Here is a 17,899-nt window from a genome sequence, read left to right on the forward strand (position 1 = left end):
TGCATTTAAACACTATCAAGATATATACAATGCTTAGCCGAAATGGTAAGGCGAGTAAAGATAGATCGTATTTTATTAAGAGAAGGACTCTTTTAGCTTTATGAACAAAACTGTTATTTTCCTGTCTTTCTTTTGTTCATCATTGCTACATGTATGAGCAGCAAAACTATGTAATCAAGTTTCGTTGAATATTATACGTTCGATGCATACAACAGGAGTACGGAATCAGTCATTGTGGCTTTTGGACACGATGATATGAAATAAATTACGTTATTAGATGTCACACAATGAATTTCGAAATCACCTGATGAAATCGAATTTGGATTTCACACGAATATGCCAAAATCGATGATACAGATTCCTCAACTTAAATATATCTTTTGATTCTGATGTATAAATATGTGCATACATATCCAGTAAATATCAAGAGTATTTTTTAATCAATTTCGATATTGGACAAAAAAGACAGAATTCTGCAAAACTTTAATTATTAGCACGTGACCACACAACACAACGGTAATAATGATGTATGTTTGGATATTGCTATGCGATTTGTGATTACTTATTTGTCGGTTTTGCCATTACTATCCCGTCTTCGCTAAAATATATACAATTTCGAACGAGATCTTCAATACTACTTAACTACCAAACAAATGAAAAGAAACCAATCTCTATGTCACGGATGAAATAAACGCAGTATTAAAGAATGTTTCTTAATGTGTACATATTAAGCACCAACAAAACCGTATACTTCGAGTACACGTATCTCAAAATCTCCGGAAGCACAAAGTGGTGGGTTGTTGAACGTTTGGCAACGGTCGGTCTTACCAAAACGTATGTTTTCATCCATCCAAATAGCTTGCCCTTCACTGTCATAAGGCAAAAATAAAAGTATAAATTAAAACTTCATACCACTATACTCCTCCATACTACATACCCGCCACCGATGGTTATCATCTTGGAATCTGCTGCCATGAATAGTTCAGAAGCATGCCCCAATCCAGTGTCACCTTCAATACCGACCCAGGGGTATTTTGCTCGTTCTGGGTAGAGTGAGAAAAGAAACGTTTCTCCCGTACCAAAGTATGCCTGGCGCTGACCACGATCGTCTTTGAGATTTCGTTCATACCAACGAGAGGAGCAATAAGCACCAAACACCTGAAAAGGGAACAAAAGCAAACAAAGCAAATATAATCAAAATTGTTGATACTATATATTCTCTCGATTCAACATACTTCGTTGTTGCAGGTTTTGATCATCAGTAGTGTTGGCTCATGCTGCTCCACCCGTACGTAAAACGTGGTCAAAGAACATCCATGTTCTTCAGTAGTGTATAATAACACAGGTTGATACATCGTTATTCTTACTGGCAGCCAAGACCAAAGCGTAAACAGCTGTTCAAAAACAGAAAAACGATAAGCCATGTGTTATTTACTGAAACCATATAACACAAACACAGCACGTTAGATGGATGGGTAGTTTGAGCAAAACGCAAAAGCAGCTTTTAGCCAATAAAACTCTGCGTTGCGCATTATTATGAGTATCAACTAGAGATGAGCCCAAAGAGCGGGAACTATACGGATCGATCCCATCCTAGGCGCGATCGACGGATCCCGATTCACAAAGTAGCGATCCGGCGGATCCGACGGATCGTCCGTTCAAGCCAAAACCTTGCATGAGATAGTTCTCTATCACTCTGACCTTACAAACTCTTTCTTCCTGGTATCAGTGGCCCATGACAGACCAAAGAGTAAAGGCAGTTTTACTCACCAAACTCCAAAGGGAGTCAAGTCGACGATTTCCATTCTCATAATCACGGTCTCATTCAATAAAAGCCTGGGCCCCTTCCCAGCGGGACGTTAAGTCTCTTTCTCAGTGAATAAAAGTCTCCCTTGGCTCTACGATGTGTCCACGATCCGTCCACGATCCGTCCACTATCCGTCCAAGATCCGTCCAAGATCCGTCGGATCGCCCATACATTCAAAAACCTGGAGAAGTCACTCTCACTGACTTTGGAAGGGGGACCTGACGGCGATCCGTCCACGATCCGTACGGATCCGGCATGTATTCAAAAGCCTGGGAGACCTTGGGCGATTCATTCACGATCCGTTCACGATCCGTCGGATCGCCCATACATTCAAAGTCTGGGGGACTCATACCAAGCGAACATTTTGTCTCTTTGCTCACCATTGTAGCCAAGCTTGGTGAATAGGTGAGGTATTCCTTTCTTTCTTCTATCCTGGTTTGTTATTTTCATTTTCGTCTATCGCTCTTTAATCGACCTTCCTTGGAGCTTGCCAATTGATTTTATGTTTTAGGTCAAGTTCGTTCATTGACGAATGCGCACGTTATTTTACTGTTATTTTGGTCATTCGATTTGCGTGTGGTCGCTTCAACACTGTCGCTACATTTTACTCTCCCGCAGGAAAGGGGACAAAGCTACCGGCAAATTAAATGAATGAGTGGAAAACTGTGAAAAATGAATCGTTGCCCCTTCCCCCCTCAGGCGTAATGAGTATAATATCAATCAGCTAAACAATCCATTTGCATGGGGTATGCCAGGTTCGAGAATGTATGGGTGATCGGACGGATCGTGGACGGATTGTGAATGAATCGCTCAAGATCCCCCAGGCTTTTGAATACATGCCGGATCCGTACGGATCGTTGACGGATCGCCGACAGGTCCCCCTTCCAAAGTCAGTGAGAGTAGTACCAAACGTCCCACAAGCATAGACTTCTCCAGGTTTTTGAATGTATAGGCGATCCGACGGATCTTGGACGGATCGTGGACGGATCGTGGACGGATCGTGGAGGGATCGTGGACGGATCGTGGACAAATCGTCGAGCCAAGGGAGACTTTTATTCACTGAGAAAGAGACTTAACGTCCCTCTAGGAAGGGGCCCAGGTTTTTATTGAATGAGACCGTGATTATGAGAATGAAATCGTCAACTTGTCTCCCTTCGGAGTTTGGTGAGTAAGTTGCTTGGTGAGTAAAACTACCGTTACTCTTTGATCTGTTATGGGACACTGATACCAGGAAGAGAGAGTTTATGAGGTTAGAGAAATCTATCTCACTTGGCGGTATTTTAGAGTGTTGAGAATGTATTTTTTTCTTTTTCTCACGATCCGCGAATCGCCAACGGATCGCGGATCCTTATAGGGATCGATCTAGGATCGCTCAGTTCGTGGAAATGAATCGTCTTGCGCATCTCTAGTATCAACATCAATTGCATGCACGAAATGTTAATTTCAAAAATTCAATGAGTACAAACAACACTTTGAGTAACAATTTTTTGATGATACTGATAATGTCAAAGTAATATAGTTATTAACCAATAGCGTTGAATTTTAGCAAAAGCCTAAATAGTAATAGCGTTAATTTCCTAATAAAAGAATTTTATTTATTGTTTGTAAATTGACCACTAGATAAATTAATGTTAAAGTTGAGAAGAAAGAAGGTAAATTGATATGAACTAAACGAACACATTTCATACGGTTTAATTGCAGTTTTATTTAGTTGTTCTTTCTCCAATGTATTGGTGTGTGTAATTTAAAAATTTACACATCATATATAAAAAAATGGTACCAAACTAAAATTCATTCTCTTAAAAACAGCACCAATACGTCCTTCGAAAAATGAAAATAATGTTATATGAAATCACTTGAAAATAGTTCTGACAAACTTAATTAATTGGGTGTCCAAACCGACTAGAAAAACATAGCAACTGTCGATACACTTTTTATTAACCCAGGATAGCATAATAAACTTACAGAAACCAAGCGAACATCAAACCACTACTGCAGTGAAACGAAATATTAAGAATCTCATCATTGGAACTTACTGTATCCTGATCACTAACTTTGCTTTTTATTGCTTGTATTGGGAAAACTCCCATTGACAACACACGTACATCGGGAGAATGAGCCCCCTTACAATTGATAAGTAACGAAAATTATGTTTTTTTTGTATTTGTGTGTATTGTGTGTTAATTTCGAGCGGATTTTTCGATCGATTCGTTTCGTTTAAAGTTTTGCACAACATGTGTTTATTTATATAAAACCGTTTTTACCATTAGTCCCGAGTTTTGCAGCATAAATACATAAAATAATTTGTTTATTGATAAATTACCAATTATCGTTTATATGTGGCTATGGCAGCTAAAAATAGTAAATCAACAATCTTTCAAAATGCACAATGTCACAACGATTAACAAAAAACTAATATTTACAACTTAGGCCAAAACAACGATAAATAGGATGTAAATGAAATTCACGATATATAATGCGCATTGGAAATTATATTGTAGACAATTATTGTTAATATGATTGCATTCATGGTTCGATTAGGCGAGCTATGATGCTTTATTAGATTAACCCAATTATTTTAGCGAGCAACTTATGCATGAGTAAATCGTACTTGGTTTTGGAGTGAAACGAAATAACCAAGTTAAAATAAGACAACCAAACAAGATGTAATATTTAAATCATCCACAGAGATCGTACAACAATCATCCGAGTACATTGAAAACTAAAATAAACTCAATTCATACCATTGCGCGGCAAGTATCTAAACCTTCCCGATACTTCTGTTACATAAAAATGGTTTCAACCAGGTCAGAATACGCGAAATAAGCCATCGTAACGTTTTCCCCAACAACAAGCGTTAGAGTGGTTGCCGGGATAGACAGAAAAAAAAAAATAATTTGTGTACAATACAATTTCTTTTGTTGGCTTTACAAATTAATCAGAAAGCAAAATGTTTGAAAGAAGCTTGTTTCAAATTCAAGGTGACTTTTTCAATCCTCCATACAAAATTAGCATTTCACTTCGCCACCGTCTACAACATTTTGTTAGCAAGGCTAAACCTGCCTGAGAGGTAATCATTGACCCAACTATTTGTGTATAGTTATACTCCAAAAAATGAAATTTAAAAAAATTACATAAAATTTAGGAAAAAACGGTCCTACTATCCAACGAAAACTTACCTCTCTTATTGTAAGGGTATGCGACATCATTTGTACGTTGATCTGGGATTGACTCGTTGGTAAATTATCGCTAGAACGTGATCTCACCATTTGTTTGGGTCCGCTAAGAACAGATTTGCTTTTGAGTAGCATTTCAGTCTTCAAAAACACTCTAGATATGTACGTAGAACTGAAATTGAAAAAAATATTATTCGTAAAGTATTATTAACGAATCAGTTCTAAAGTATTTTCTTCGCCCTACCTAAGAGCTCTTATACTAAACGCAGTTCGTAGCAGCTTTGCTGGCGAGACTGGTATGCTTTTACAAAACTTTGGAAGGGCATTGTCGATATCGTTTTTGATTGTATCCGCATCCCAATCTGTGTTGTTGACTGTTACATGCTTATGAAAAAGTATCAGAATTGCCAACGAGACTCGGTAGAATACTTTTATTCCTTCGTGGAAGAAGCAATCCATCACTCGAACCAAATGTGGAAATGGAAGTCCACCTAATATCCACCAACACCAATCCATGTAGATAGATTCCGACTTCTGCCCGTTGCACATAGATGATAAATAGTTAAAGGCAGATTTCTGAAAAACAAACAATGTTTTTGTAATTCTTTTAAAAAAGCATAAAAAGTTAACAAACCTTACCGCATGTTTTTTGGCAATTTGCATCACAGTCTTCCAGGTAACTTCGTAAAGTAACTTAGTTTGGGTAATAAATACTTTTTCCTTAGGGGTCACCAGACTCGCCATGCAGTGATAGCATTCCTCCTCTAATGATCGCATGGGGAGTATGAGATGAGTAAAAAATCGTATGTTTAAAAATCTGTTTAACTGTGCACCATCAAATTTTGACAAAAAATAACACATAAAAAGGTACTGTCTAGGCCTAGGTAACGTACGCGAAAAACTATTTTTGTCTCTCACTATCACTTGGTAGTCCAATAACTAATGACCAATCAAGTAAATCATATAAAAAAAGAGAATTTGAGGTCATCGTGATTGGAATGACCGAAAGCGACGGTAACCTGTCAGTTTTCACCACGCTGTCCCATACAAAAAGTAAACAACATTTTGATGATATCGACACGGCCAGCCATTTTTTAGCATTTTTCAATGTGTTGTTCACCTTTTGTAATGGACAGCGTCGAGAAACAGGTAGCGTCGTTTTCGTATCAGCAATCATGACGACCTCAGATATTAGATCTCTTAGAACCACTGGTAAGAAAGAAAGTTAATAACAACCAAGAAACTATAACATTTGAAAACTTTGGTCAGACTATTAGTTTTGATAATTCTTTTCAAATCACCTATACGAAAACCTGCTATTTGATTGAACTATCCAAACACATTGATATTTAGAATATTTTCCAACTACCGGGTTGTGCTAAAATAACATTTCAACAAGCCGGTGTATTGTGTGTGTAATGTATATTGCTCATGTTTCTCCTATCAGAGGCTGCAACGAATTTTCACAACCGCGCAAATAATTTCATGCTCACGACTTCACCGATGGATTCACGTGTCCCGCTTTGACGTATTGGTCAAGGTTTTGTCGTTAAAGATAACCGTTCTCTGCTGCCTAGGGGTTAAACATTCTTTATGTTAACAGAGATTCATACTCATATATTGTATAAACACGTTTATACAACTATGTACAAACTTCACATAGGACCAAAACAAAAACACACTAATAAGTGAATTGGCTTCCTAAACTCAACGAAATATAGCAAACCCTTCTATATAAATGAAAAAAATATGTGTCATGTTCTATGGCACAGGGGAAAAAATAGAATGATGAATATACGATTATTTTCGGTTTCGGTAATACGATTATTTTCGGGTGATTGGAATTTCACCAAAATTACATTATTTTGAGTCGCGAAAACAAACGAAGATGACCGATTTGTAGACATTTGTACGTTGAGCGGTAGCGTAAATAAAGAATATAGACGTCGATTTTTCTTATCGTTTCATGGTCGTTAATCGAAAGGAAACTTAGCTTGTAATGTAATTTAACTTACCAGACATAAAGTGCAGCAAAATGGAGGTAATAGGGTAGAGCGTAGGACTAAAAGTAATGTCTGGGCAAGCGTAACCAAGAACACTGACCACTCGATCGGCAACTGCTCGACCTTTTCGTGTAAGGTGATAAGGTAGACAATGTATTGTGTCTACAAAAGGTGGTAGCATGATGGGTTTCTCGGGTAGTTCCGTAGTGCCGAATACCTGTAACAATTAGTAGAGTAATATTGGTTCGTCATCCTTCAATTCTTAATCTTTTAAGACGGAAGTCTTACCTGATTCACCATATCCCAGTAAAAACCGTCCAGCATGCTTTTGCCCACGTGATGCTGAGCACACAGAGCAGGCCATAGTTGTGAACGGATTGGTGAATTGGTTGGCCATGAATTTTCTCTTAGCACTAGCTTTGCCTCTCGTTTTTTTCCTTGTTGTAGCATATATTGCACATCTTGAAATGTTTTCAAGCTGGGTTTTTTACCTAGAAAAAGAAAAAGAATAAATGTTAGCTAACGCCGCAAAATGTTTTTACTTAAATATCAAGGCATCGTTTATAGTGAGTAAAATACAGCACACGATAAAGCTATTGTTGTTCGATATTCCGTCATGTTCATTGCCGACGACGATAAAATGCCATGGTTGCTCTAGCCTACATCATAGAAAGATTAGAAATGACCACTGTACTTTGAGTGACGTGGGTATGAATCCCATCTCGACTCTCCCCTGTTACGAGAGGACTGACTTCGGAGCATTTTATGAATTTGTGTGATTGCTTTTTGAAAAAAAATCGATAGAAATGAAGGCATGCAAACTAAATTTGCAATTATAAATAAAACTACTCAATACAATATTTCCAATATGATATTGTACGTACAAATATGTATTGTACACATGGTATATATGTATTTTACCATATTCACACTAACTTCTGACTAAATAAAAAAAAAATCGGAATCCTAAAATTCTCAGAAAAGGCATTTTATCCTAGAGCAGATACGGTACAAAAGAAAATTACAAATACATTGAGTCGTACACTTATTATTATGTCCATAACTTAAAAAGAGTTCATGTTTATTTCGTCACGGTGTATTAAGGACAGCAGTCCGTTTAAACCGTTTACATCATGGACCAAAATCGTCAACCCGCACCAAGACAGAACTATTCCCTGCAAAAGGGAAGTAAGTGAATGAACCATTTCATTTTAGGTGAAAAACGAACGGAACATAATCTTAGGAAGGTTTTCTACTCAATGAGTTTGGTGGGTTCCGAAGCTCTGTTATCTCTAATCCAAATATATAACAGCCCAAACTAAATTAAAATTCTATGTTCAAACTCTAAACAAATTAGAAGGAATCAAGCTGAAAACCAGTGTTTTCAGATAACGAATACTATAGATATCACCCTATAGAATTTACCACATAAGGATTAGCTATATTGATGTTCGCAAATTTGGAAAAGGTCGTCATAGGCAATGAGCCGTCATAGGCAAAAATTTCTTGCCGTGTATATTAAAATATAAATCTTATCTTTCGATCAATTTAAGCCTGTGGACAAAACCATAGAACACTTTTAACCTTTGTTTTGACAGCAACATGACAATATCGTTGTAGCTTGCTTCTTTGAATTTTGGTAAAACTAGATAATAATTCACGCCTAAGTATTATTGCTGATTACATTATTCTCTCAAATTGTACTAAATTGTTTTAGTCAATTCATCACTCTTCAGCATCCCCAGTTATCATTTCGTAAGGGAATCGATGGGAAACATATCTAAAGTTGGAAACATGAAAAAATGCATTAGTGAATATTTTTTTATTTTTTTGCCTTTACATGTGATTCCAACGATTGCGTGTAATTCTGTTTATACCATAAATTGTATCGAAATCCCTGAATATTTGCTTCTTAAGCACATATGCAAGCTATGGTTCAAGTAGTTTTTTAACCTTGTACGCTAAAGCTAAGCTATTCATCATCCACATCCATCCGTGATTCCCGAGATCTTGTCTAACGAAGCAGATACTGAGTTAGCAAAATGGGCTTAAATAATATCTACAATCAAATAACAGCGTGTAACACTAAAAAGGCTAGTCTAATGGGAAACATTACAATCTGGGTATCTACAACTGGAGAGAGTTTACTTTCTATCTAAGATGTTCTTGCTTGTGTAAAGGCAGAACTTTACCGACCACTGGTTTACAGCAACAAATGTTGGCAGGCTAGACTGCTCGCACAAATACAATAGCGCGAGGATCATTAAAAACGAACAACTACAGATACGTAAAATACACTACACAACCTGGGTAAGATTGACCACTAAGTAGTTTTCGTATGTTAAATATTATGACTAATCCCAATAACGATATAATTATCATACCTTTGGTCGTCAACAATTGTAGATTAAAACAAGTACATTTGGTGAGCTTGGAAGACTGTAGATATTGAAGCTCAAGGTACAGATCGCAGTCCGGATCTATATAAACGGACGCTCGTTTGCTGAGATTTTCTATCGATAAGCCGTCCGGTGTTTTAGCCACCATTGTAAACTAAATTGGAAAAATAATCCTTATAGGATTTCTTGACCACGTACGATTTATAGCACTGTTATGTTATTATTACACTGTTACTGAATTTTTATTCACTTAAAATCACCAATCACTGCGCTATCAATAATCACTTTACTCTACAATACTGCATGTTTTCATTTTGGTTACACGTGTTAGTAAACATTGAATAGTACATAGTGAGTAAATTATCAATATTCACTGGTCTGTCGATGCACCACAAAAATCATATTCTTAGTTGGAATAGTTTTTTAGGTACATCGTATCCTGAACGAGGATCCTGTAGCATATTTTACAATACACTAGCAAAACCGATGTTATTGAATGCTGTATTCTTGGCCCATTCTTTTTCATACAAATGCTGATGACCGACTGATTGAGATTCCTGAAGCTCTCTGGTTTGACTATCAGATTCATTTGCTGAGAGATGAAACTGTATGAGTATTGTTTACAAAAGAATGCATACAACAATCGTCCAACAGTACTCTGTTCTTCTGAGTAACGCAAATACTTCGTAAGTAGTAGTGAAAATAAGACTGTTGAATGATAAGCTTGATAGCTGGTCGTACCTACACGCTTTTAACGGTGTATGTTCGAGTATAGTGCTAAGATCAATTCATCCTGCTATTTATAACCATACCAAATGTTTACAAAATGTCAATCACACTTAGCAGGCTCACAAATGTAGTGTAGCGAAACAAACGTCAAACTCTTGCGTTGTCCTGGTCTCATTCTTTCATTCAGAATGGATTTGAGACACAAATCAATTTTAAAGTAAAATATTATTTTCTTCTCGTTTATCTACTCTTCAGTAATAATCGTATTAAGAACTCAGCGGCCGTCAAGTATATTCCTATTCCATCTTCATTGCTGTTTGAACAGAACATACACAAAACTTCCTTGTGGATTGCTTTGTCTAGGAACAATTGCATATTAATCAAGCAACATACGCCATTGAGCACGAATCTTATTCCATTCATGACAAAGAGAAAGCTTATTGATGTCATCAAAACGTCTCGTTCATCAGATCTTACAACATATGGGGCCCTAAGCCAGATCCCATTTGATAGTTCAATCGTTTGATGCGTGTGCAACCCAATCAAAGACTAGTAAAGTGTTTTACGAACCTTTTACTGCTAAAAATAAGTTCTGTCTTCTGTCTCGGAACGTATAAAACTGGCAACACATAACACGTGTGAAAAAAGGAAAAGAACCCCAAGCGAACATAATTGCACAAATTATTAAAAATTTTATTGGCTCAAGCCAATGTTTTTCTCCAAAGATTTCCTGTGCTTTGCACTTGAGTTTTTATGATTTTTTCTGTTGTATTTCGCTTTCTACTGCCAATTCATTTTTTATGGTATGAAAACTTAAACGTTTTAAGGAGATTTTCTCGATTACATATATTGTTATGTTACTAAAATTCTACTAATGTTGCTTCAATTTCTTTCACTGAAGACTTGCACTAAATATTATGTACAAAATTACGTTAAACTAAAATTTTCTAGGGTTGTGGGAGCAAACCCAAATGTGATGTTATATAAGCCGGATTTATGCACGCGAAAATACGAACTTTCAAACAGTTTTAAAGTTAATACTCAACAAAACGCGTCGTTTACGCGACTTTCTTGTGGACTGCTTCGGTTATAGTATGATTGGTATGATTTTTCACATATGCAACTAATTCGTAGCAAAGATTGCCACCAATAAATGCATCACGATTATAATGGCTTAACTTGAGTCACTAGTACGTTAGAAAAGAAATCCGAAGATCAACACCAGTCAACCACTACGAACGTCATTTGCACATTCTCGACTAAACCACCAGACCGATAGAGAAAATCCAATCGACAGCTCAATAGTTTTGTATTGGTTGACTTCACTCACTAACCCATGGCCTGTAGTGCCTCACGCGCTAATCAAAGCCATATTCAAACACGCAACCCTGCAGCGTGTAGATGTCGCAGCGTACATCACACAACAAATTAGAGACTATAGTACACAATACATATTCCGTTTTATACAGTACAACCGGCTCGCTATGCTTACTCAACACATCGCATGTGGATTTATCTGTCTTGCGTTTCGGTCCAAGTGGCGTCAGGTGAACTCTCCAACTTTTCTCGGGCCGTTTCTCGCAGGCCCGTTCGGTTTGCACCTATCTTATTTGAAAGCTCACTCTCAGAGGGCTACAAAGTGGATACAGTTCATACAGTTCATCGTAGTTGAGGTAACAATACACTGTTTTCAGGGCCATTTCGTTCGCATCAAGCTGCTCTTTGCCAGTAGTAGGCAGTGAATTGCACGCGCAAGGTTTTTGTTTGGCATCGTTAGGAACCAGTTTGGGTTTGTTATGTTTAACTTTGCCGTTATCGGTAGCAACATTGGCGCGACAACAACGCGACCTTTTCTCGTCGCGCCAATGTTGCTACCGATAACGGCAAAGTTAAACTTAACAAACCCAAACTGGTTCCTAACGATGCCAAACAAAAACCTTGCGTGTGCAATTCACTGCCTACTACTGGCAAAGAGCAGCTTGATGAGGACGAACTGGCCCTGAAAACAGTGTATTCCGTCTTTTTATTCCACTTTTGGTAACCGGATCAAGAAAAAGGAAAGGTACAAGTAACGAGTATGTGAAAAACCAAATCGTAACGCGGTCATCTGATGTGTGTATATTCCAAAAAATGGTGTGAATAGTAAACAAATAAGAAATGCCAGTTAAAACACGGATTTTGGTTCATTACAAGTAATACATTTTCTTTATGCAGCAATAAGTACAGCAATAGGATAATTTTCGATTGTTTAGATTCGCAAACATGCCGATTTGACCAATAAGAATAACTTATGCATTGCTTGTTTATCGGCCGTATTTTAATTGATGTGTGTGTACGTAATTGATACTAACAACAGGCAAAATTGAATAAAAGAGTCATTCTTTAATTTCCTTTTCATAACCCTATGAAAACCGCCTCATAAACCTCTCATAAAAGTCTCGTAAGCCCTTAACGGGCAGGCATGACCAAGAGGTCGTTACGCCAAGAAGAAGAAGAATAATAATAATAATATTAATAATAATAATAATAATAATAATAATAATATTAATAATAAGAAGAAGAAGCAGAAGAAGTGTACCGTTAATTTCGGCTACGTAATCAACCTAGGGAGCGCGGCATGAGGGGGACCCACGGGCTCCCAGGGGGATGGGGGTATATGTATTGAGGGTATTACAATTTGGAGCGCGGAAACGATACACTTCTCGACACTGCCCCATACAAAAGGTAAACAACACTTTGAAAAAAGCGAAAAAATGGCTGGCCGTCTCGACGATCCAAAACGACGCCACCTACGTGTCGAGACGATGCGCGGAAACGAAACGATGCGGCTAGCCATTTTTTCGCTTTTTTCAAAGGTGTTGTTTACCTTTTGTATGGGACCGCGACGAGAAATCTGACAGTTCGTATCGTTTCCGTCCTCCCAATTAAAATACCCTCATATATTAGTGTTGTGCTTAATATAAATCACCTAAGATTCATTCAGATGGATTCATGAATCTTTAGGGATTCGAATCTTCAAAGCTTAATGAATCTTTCGAAACCTTGATGAATCTTCATTCTTTCATTTTTCATGGCTCTGTCACGAATCTCCACGATTCTTTCGATAGCGTGGATGATGCGACCAAAAAAACAGGGGGACCCTCTACCCCCATTTTGCCTATGACTTTTCGTCAGTTGATGCCAAGGTGTATAGATATAGAAGGTGACTTTATGTCGCTCTGGAAGGGGTGCCATATTTGAGAAGATGATGATTTAATAATTTATAGAGGTTTTGAGCCGGGAGGCTTCTTTCACCTCTTATATTTGAGAAGAGTTATGTCAAAAGCCCAATTCTTTTCCGATAACCCCCCTTAACCTTCAGATCTACAACCGCCTACCTGGGTAAGTTTTGCCCTTTTATTTTGCAATTACTTCGAATTGAACAGTTATATCGACTCGAAATTCCTGGAATGCCTCAAGCAACATGTTTTCTGTCATTCTGCCGAAAACCGACTTTTTATTTTTATTCTAAGTATTTTTTTACACCATTTTTCCATTTATACCCCTTAAATCTACAACCGCCTACCCGGGTAAGTCATACGTTTTGTATCAGAGTTTTTATTTTTCTGTACCAAGACAAACCACCAGTAGGTGAAAGGAGGTGCCCCTCGGGTTTTTCTTTTTATATTTATATTGAAAACAATCCTAATTTATCTAAGCCACACTATGAAAGACTGTTTTACTCATCGAACTCCTCGAGCAATAAGTAATGAGATAAACTCGAAGACGATCTACAAATATGCAAATTATGCTACATATTGGACCACACAGCGGCATCGAAAGCATTCTAGGTGAACTTTCATCATTTGTTACACAAAATAATAATTTATTAATTGCAAGAAAATCATGATGTAACGGGTTGAATTAAATACAAAAGAAACTGTTATCATTTGAAATAAAACGATCGAATTTATGTATATGAGCCAAGTTTTAAAATGTTAAGGCTTAAATATCAGATGTAACAATGTATAATGAAGAATTTCCTCCAGATATGCCACCGAATTTACTGAGGAACATGAACATTTCCAAAACGTAAAATTTAATAGAAAAATATTTCTAAATCTTTAAAATTTCACTTTATAAGCAAAAATGTTGAAAGGCACCTAGAAGTTACTTCACCAGAAACTTAAGAAGTATAAACAAACACAATTACTTATTGAAAATGTATGGTTTATAGAGTTAGCGATTGTAGATCTATGGGAAAAAAATATATTTAAATGAAAAAATTACTTACTTATCGAATTTTTAATGTTATTATTTGAATGGGATGTGTTAGAAAACATTCTTAAGTATCATCACTGAAAATTTCAACTCACTACGGCATCTAGAACAAAACATATTAGCTTTGAAGCACAGCAAAATGCAAACCCCCATACAAAACGTATGGCCTACCCGGGTAGGCGGTCGTATGTTAACGTAGGTATTTTTGGTCGTAGACCTGAAGGTTAAAACCCACATGAATCCCCCAGAAGTGTTATGTCATGAAATGTCATTTTACACTGGACGACTTCACCTTCTAATTTATACACCTTGAGTTGATGCACGTTTGGGATTCATGAATCTCTAAAACACAAAGAGTCATTCAGATTCATGAATCTGAATCTGAATGACACAACTCTAGTGTACATATTAACAATACAAACAACAACAAAATCACATCGATTCCAAAAGCATTAAGGTACATTCAAAAAAAATTGTTTAATTATCAGCACGGTCATCATGAGTCTGTGTTTTGATTATTTGGCTTTTACTAGTTATTCAAATTTGCTGCATTATAAATATGTTTAGTTGTTACAGCCAGATACAGATAGGACTGACTGTTACATACAGATAACTTTTAGTATCGCTTTGAATAATCTCAACAGATTCTTTTTTTTGTTTGACTAATGTATGCGTTTGATGGTATTTGTAGCAACCGACCAAGCGTTATCACAAACATCGACTGAATTATACTGATATACGGATTTAATATACCACGTACACCAACACTTAGGTTGTCAGGTACGCATGTATATACAAGTCACGTGGCTATAATCAACTGATTCTTGTAAGCACCGCAACCAAAACATGTTACGGCGATGTTTCATTTAAGATATTTTTGTCGGAAACCCCGTTAGGTTTCAAAAAGCTAGCATAACAGAAGAAAAATATTACTAATTTAACTTGGACTAAGTCACAAAATATCAACACCATATCATTCATTTATTTATTTGCCATTTGTTATGCACAGCATAGTCGCTTTACTTATCTAAACCATATGCTACATTAATGTAAAAACCTTGACTTGAATTTATCTATCTAGCTACAATACGATTGAAATTGGCTTTGGTACCAGCAGGCTTAACGTACAATCAAAGGTGATTTTGTATTAAGCGGTACACGTGAATGGCATGTAACAGTTATTTGTGAATCACACATTTCAAATTATGCAAGTGAGTGGGAAAATTACGCGTAAAGCAAGCCGGAGGCGTTGCGAACTTGTACACGCGAACAAGTTCGCAACGTCTGCGGCTTGCTTAAAGAATCAAACCCAAGGCAAGTAATATTTTTTACTACTGATCAAGATGATCTTCACATAGATCATAGAACACATATCGATCAGTTGATTCAAATTAACTGATTCAAAACTAGGGTATAACAGAACTGTAAATGATTTAATAAATTAAATTAAATTTAATAGATTAAGTTTCTAAAAAAAACCTCATCTCCTATGCTAAGCTATAGAATAAATTTTTATCTTGTGTTGAAGGAAATAGATCCAAAAGCAAGAGGTGTAATGATAACACGGACATCGGAAACAAAGATAATTACACCAAACAAAAAAAGGTAACCAGGTAGCACCACATGATACTTTTACAGGTCAGAAGATTAACTAATAAAAGAATTGCAAATTACGTACCTGGTGGTGTATCGGTTATGACTGAGATGTTTGTTGTATCGACATGGGGCGCAAATGCTTCGTAAATGTCAGCCTCTTCTTCAATTCCGCTCAGCTGTTCTGCTCCGATTGCATTTACTGGCATGGTGAAGAGTTATTCCCACGAAATTCAGTAAACTAACTGTTTGAACTCTCGTTAGTAGTTAGTTATTTGTGATTTCTATTCCATAAACACGAAAGTTGTTCACACGACAGGTTGGGTTGTATTCCTACGAAATCCAGTAAACTAACTGTTTGAACTCTCGTTAGTAGTTAGTTATTTGTGATTTCTATTCCATAAACACGAAAGTTGTTCACACGACAGGTTGGTACTTTTGAACTGAATTTCTGGCAACTTTGGGCAAATGTAACAAAAAAGCACTTACACATGAAATGAACAGAACACGGTGATGAACCTGGCGCACTTGAACGCACTGAGCAGCTCCCGACGTGACGTTGGGTGGCACATGTAGTGATTTACAGTGCTAGCATATTATGCGCCCACGTCGAACCGTACTCTTCATTCAATTGGTTATCTTCTCTATCTTTGCTTCTGTTTATCTGCACCGTATCGGTCCAACGCCGTCAAAGTCGAATGATAATGTTACATTGACAATTTTGCACTGTTTTGATAACAACCGGGTAATGCTCAGGCAGTTCAGCTTTTGTTTCACTTATTCAGTTTTGCAGCACCATTACATCAAAAGCATGTACATTTTTGCAAATAATTGCGACTTTTTTACAACTTTGTGCACTCCCTAATCAAACTAGAACAGAAAAAAGCGTTTGTCAGCTTTTTGTGATAACTGTGACGATTTATCGGGATTAGACACATTGAAACAAGCTGACCATTATCTCGAAAGCAAGCGATGCTGTAACTGACGGTCACATGTGGTGTGAGAGTGCGTATATTTAACGACTTTTGAAATTAGTGTAGCAACTGTTACTCATTGGACTACACTATTTTGCTTTAAATTTGCACTGTTGAACTCATTTACTTTAAAGCGCAATGCTTACAAACTTGTTTGGAATAAATGAATTCCAGCTGCTGTATTACCGTTCCAGTCACGGGCAGGTCAAGTTTTACAACAATATAGCGAATCGCTTATGGGGAGGACAGTGGCACTCCCAGACGAATACAAAACGCATGCATCTCGCCGAAGAACTAGTTCCAATAATTTAAGTAAGATCCTCGAACAGCATGATGAAACCTGTCGAAAAAGAAAACGAAACATTTAGAGTAAAGAAACAACTAACAAATAAAAAAAACTAATTGATTTTATCGAATTCTAACACGGGGTCCACACTACAGCGCGACGTCCCGTTTCAAAAGTAGCCCAGTTTCGGCAGAACAATCGCGCAAGCAAAGCGCGACAGAGGTAGGGGAGTATGTGGAAATATATATCACATTGGGGCGTAAACTCGGCGAAATTTTTTTGTTGAATTTTGACGTAGTAATGCATGATATTTATTTATCTACGTATTTTATGCACCCTGAGTGAGTTTGGCGCTTCTACATTGGCAATTCACTGAGAAAACAAACTTAAACAGACAACGACGATATTTTGGCCCGCCGTAGGAAGTATATATTTCTACATCATCTCCTACGTTCTTGAAGAGCAGTTTGTTTGCGTTTCGGAACCCGAAAAAACTGTCAATTAAAACGGAGTTTGATAACTGAATTACATATGTGAAGCCTAAAAAAAAGTAGTACAACGAAAAATCCGATGTTTCGTGAAGAATATTGCTCGTTTTGTTCACGTTTGTGTTTCGGTTTGTTTATGTTTTGTCCAGCTGTCGGTTTGTTTACGTTTCGAATTGACATTAGC

The 17,899-nt window shown here is 37.1% G+C and overlaps 1 protein-coding gene across 3 annotated transcripts; it reads right to left on the reverse strand.

Moving 5' to 3' along the window:
• Positions 1 to 58: 58 nt before the first annotated feature.
• On the reverse strand, positions 59 to 16,242 carry LOC131282314 (GTPase-activating protein skywalker). Of its 3 annotated transcripts, XM_058311732.1 has the most exons (12): positions 16,075 to 16,242; positions 10,257 to 10,268; positions 8,363 to 8,384; positions 7,275 to 7,477; positions 6,999 to 7,203; positions 5,623 to 5,747; positions 5,228 to 5,559; positions 4,987 to 5,155; positions 3,844 to 3,930; positions 1,236 to 1,394; positions 938 to 1,158; positions 59 to 869 (listed from the first exon to the last, which is right to left on the reverse strand). In XM_058311732.1, exons 1-12 carry the CDS (start codon positions 16,174 to 16,176, stop codon positions 728 to 730), a joined length of 1,779 nt encoding a protein of 592 aa, XP_058167715.1. In that variant the 5' UTR covers positions 16,177 to 16,242; the 3' UTR covers positions 59 to 727. The 3 variants fall into 3 exon arrangements, with proteins under 3 accessions (XP_058167715.1, XP_058167716.1, XP_058167713.1); XM_058311733.1 differs by lacking the exon at positions 3,844 to 3,930; XM_058311730.1 differs by lacking the exons at positions 8,363 to 8,384; positions 10,257 to 10,268; positions 16,075 to 16,242 and adding an exon at positions 9,371 to 9,533.
• Between the last annotated feature and the right edge of the window lie 1,657 nt (positions 16,243 to 17,899).

Source organism: Anopheles ziemanni, chromosome 2, assembly GCF_943734765.1.
Source record: "Anopheles ziemanni chromosome 2, idAnoZiCoDA_A2_x.2, whole genome shotgun sequence".
NCBI classification, from domain to species: domain Eukaryota; kingdom Metazoa; phylum Arthropoda; class Insecta; order Diptera; family Culicidae; genus Anopheles; species Anopheles ziemanni.

Bases quoted from the DNA above. Each gene is read 5' to 3' on its own strand.
- LOC131282314 (XM_058311730.1), bottom strand. From the start codon at position 9,533: ATGGTGGCTAAAACACCGGACGGCTTATCGATAGAAAATCTCAGCAAA. The intron at 1,159-1,235 runs GTATGTTGAATC...TTCCCTTTTCAG, and splicing joins TCAAAACCTGCAACAACGAA to GTGTTTGGTGCTTATTGCTC. The intron at 870-937 runs GTATGTAGTATG...GCCTTATGACAG, and splicing joins ATGATAACCATCGGTGGCGG to TGAAGGGCAAGCTATTTGGA.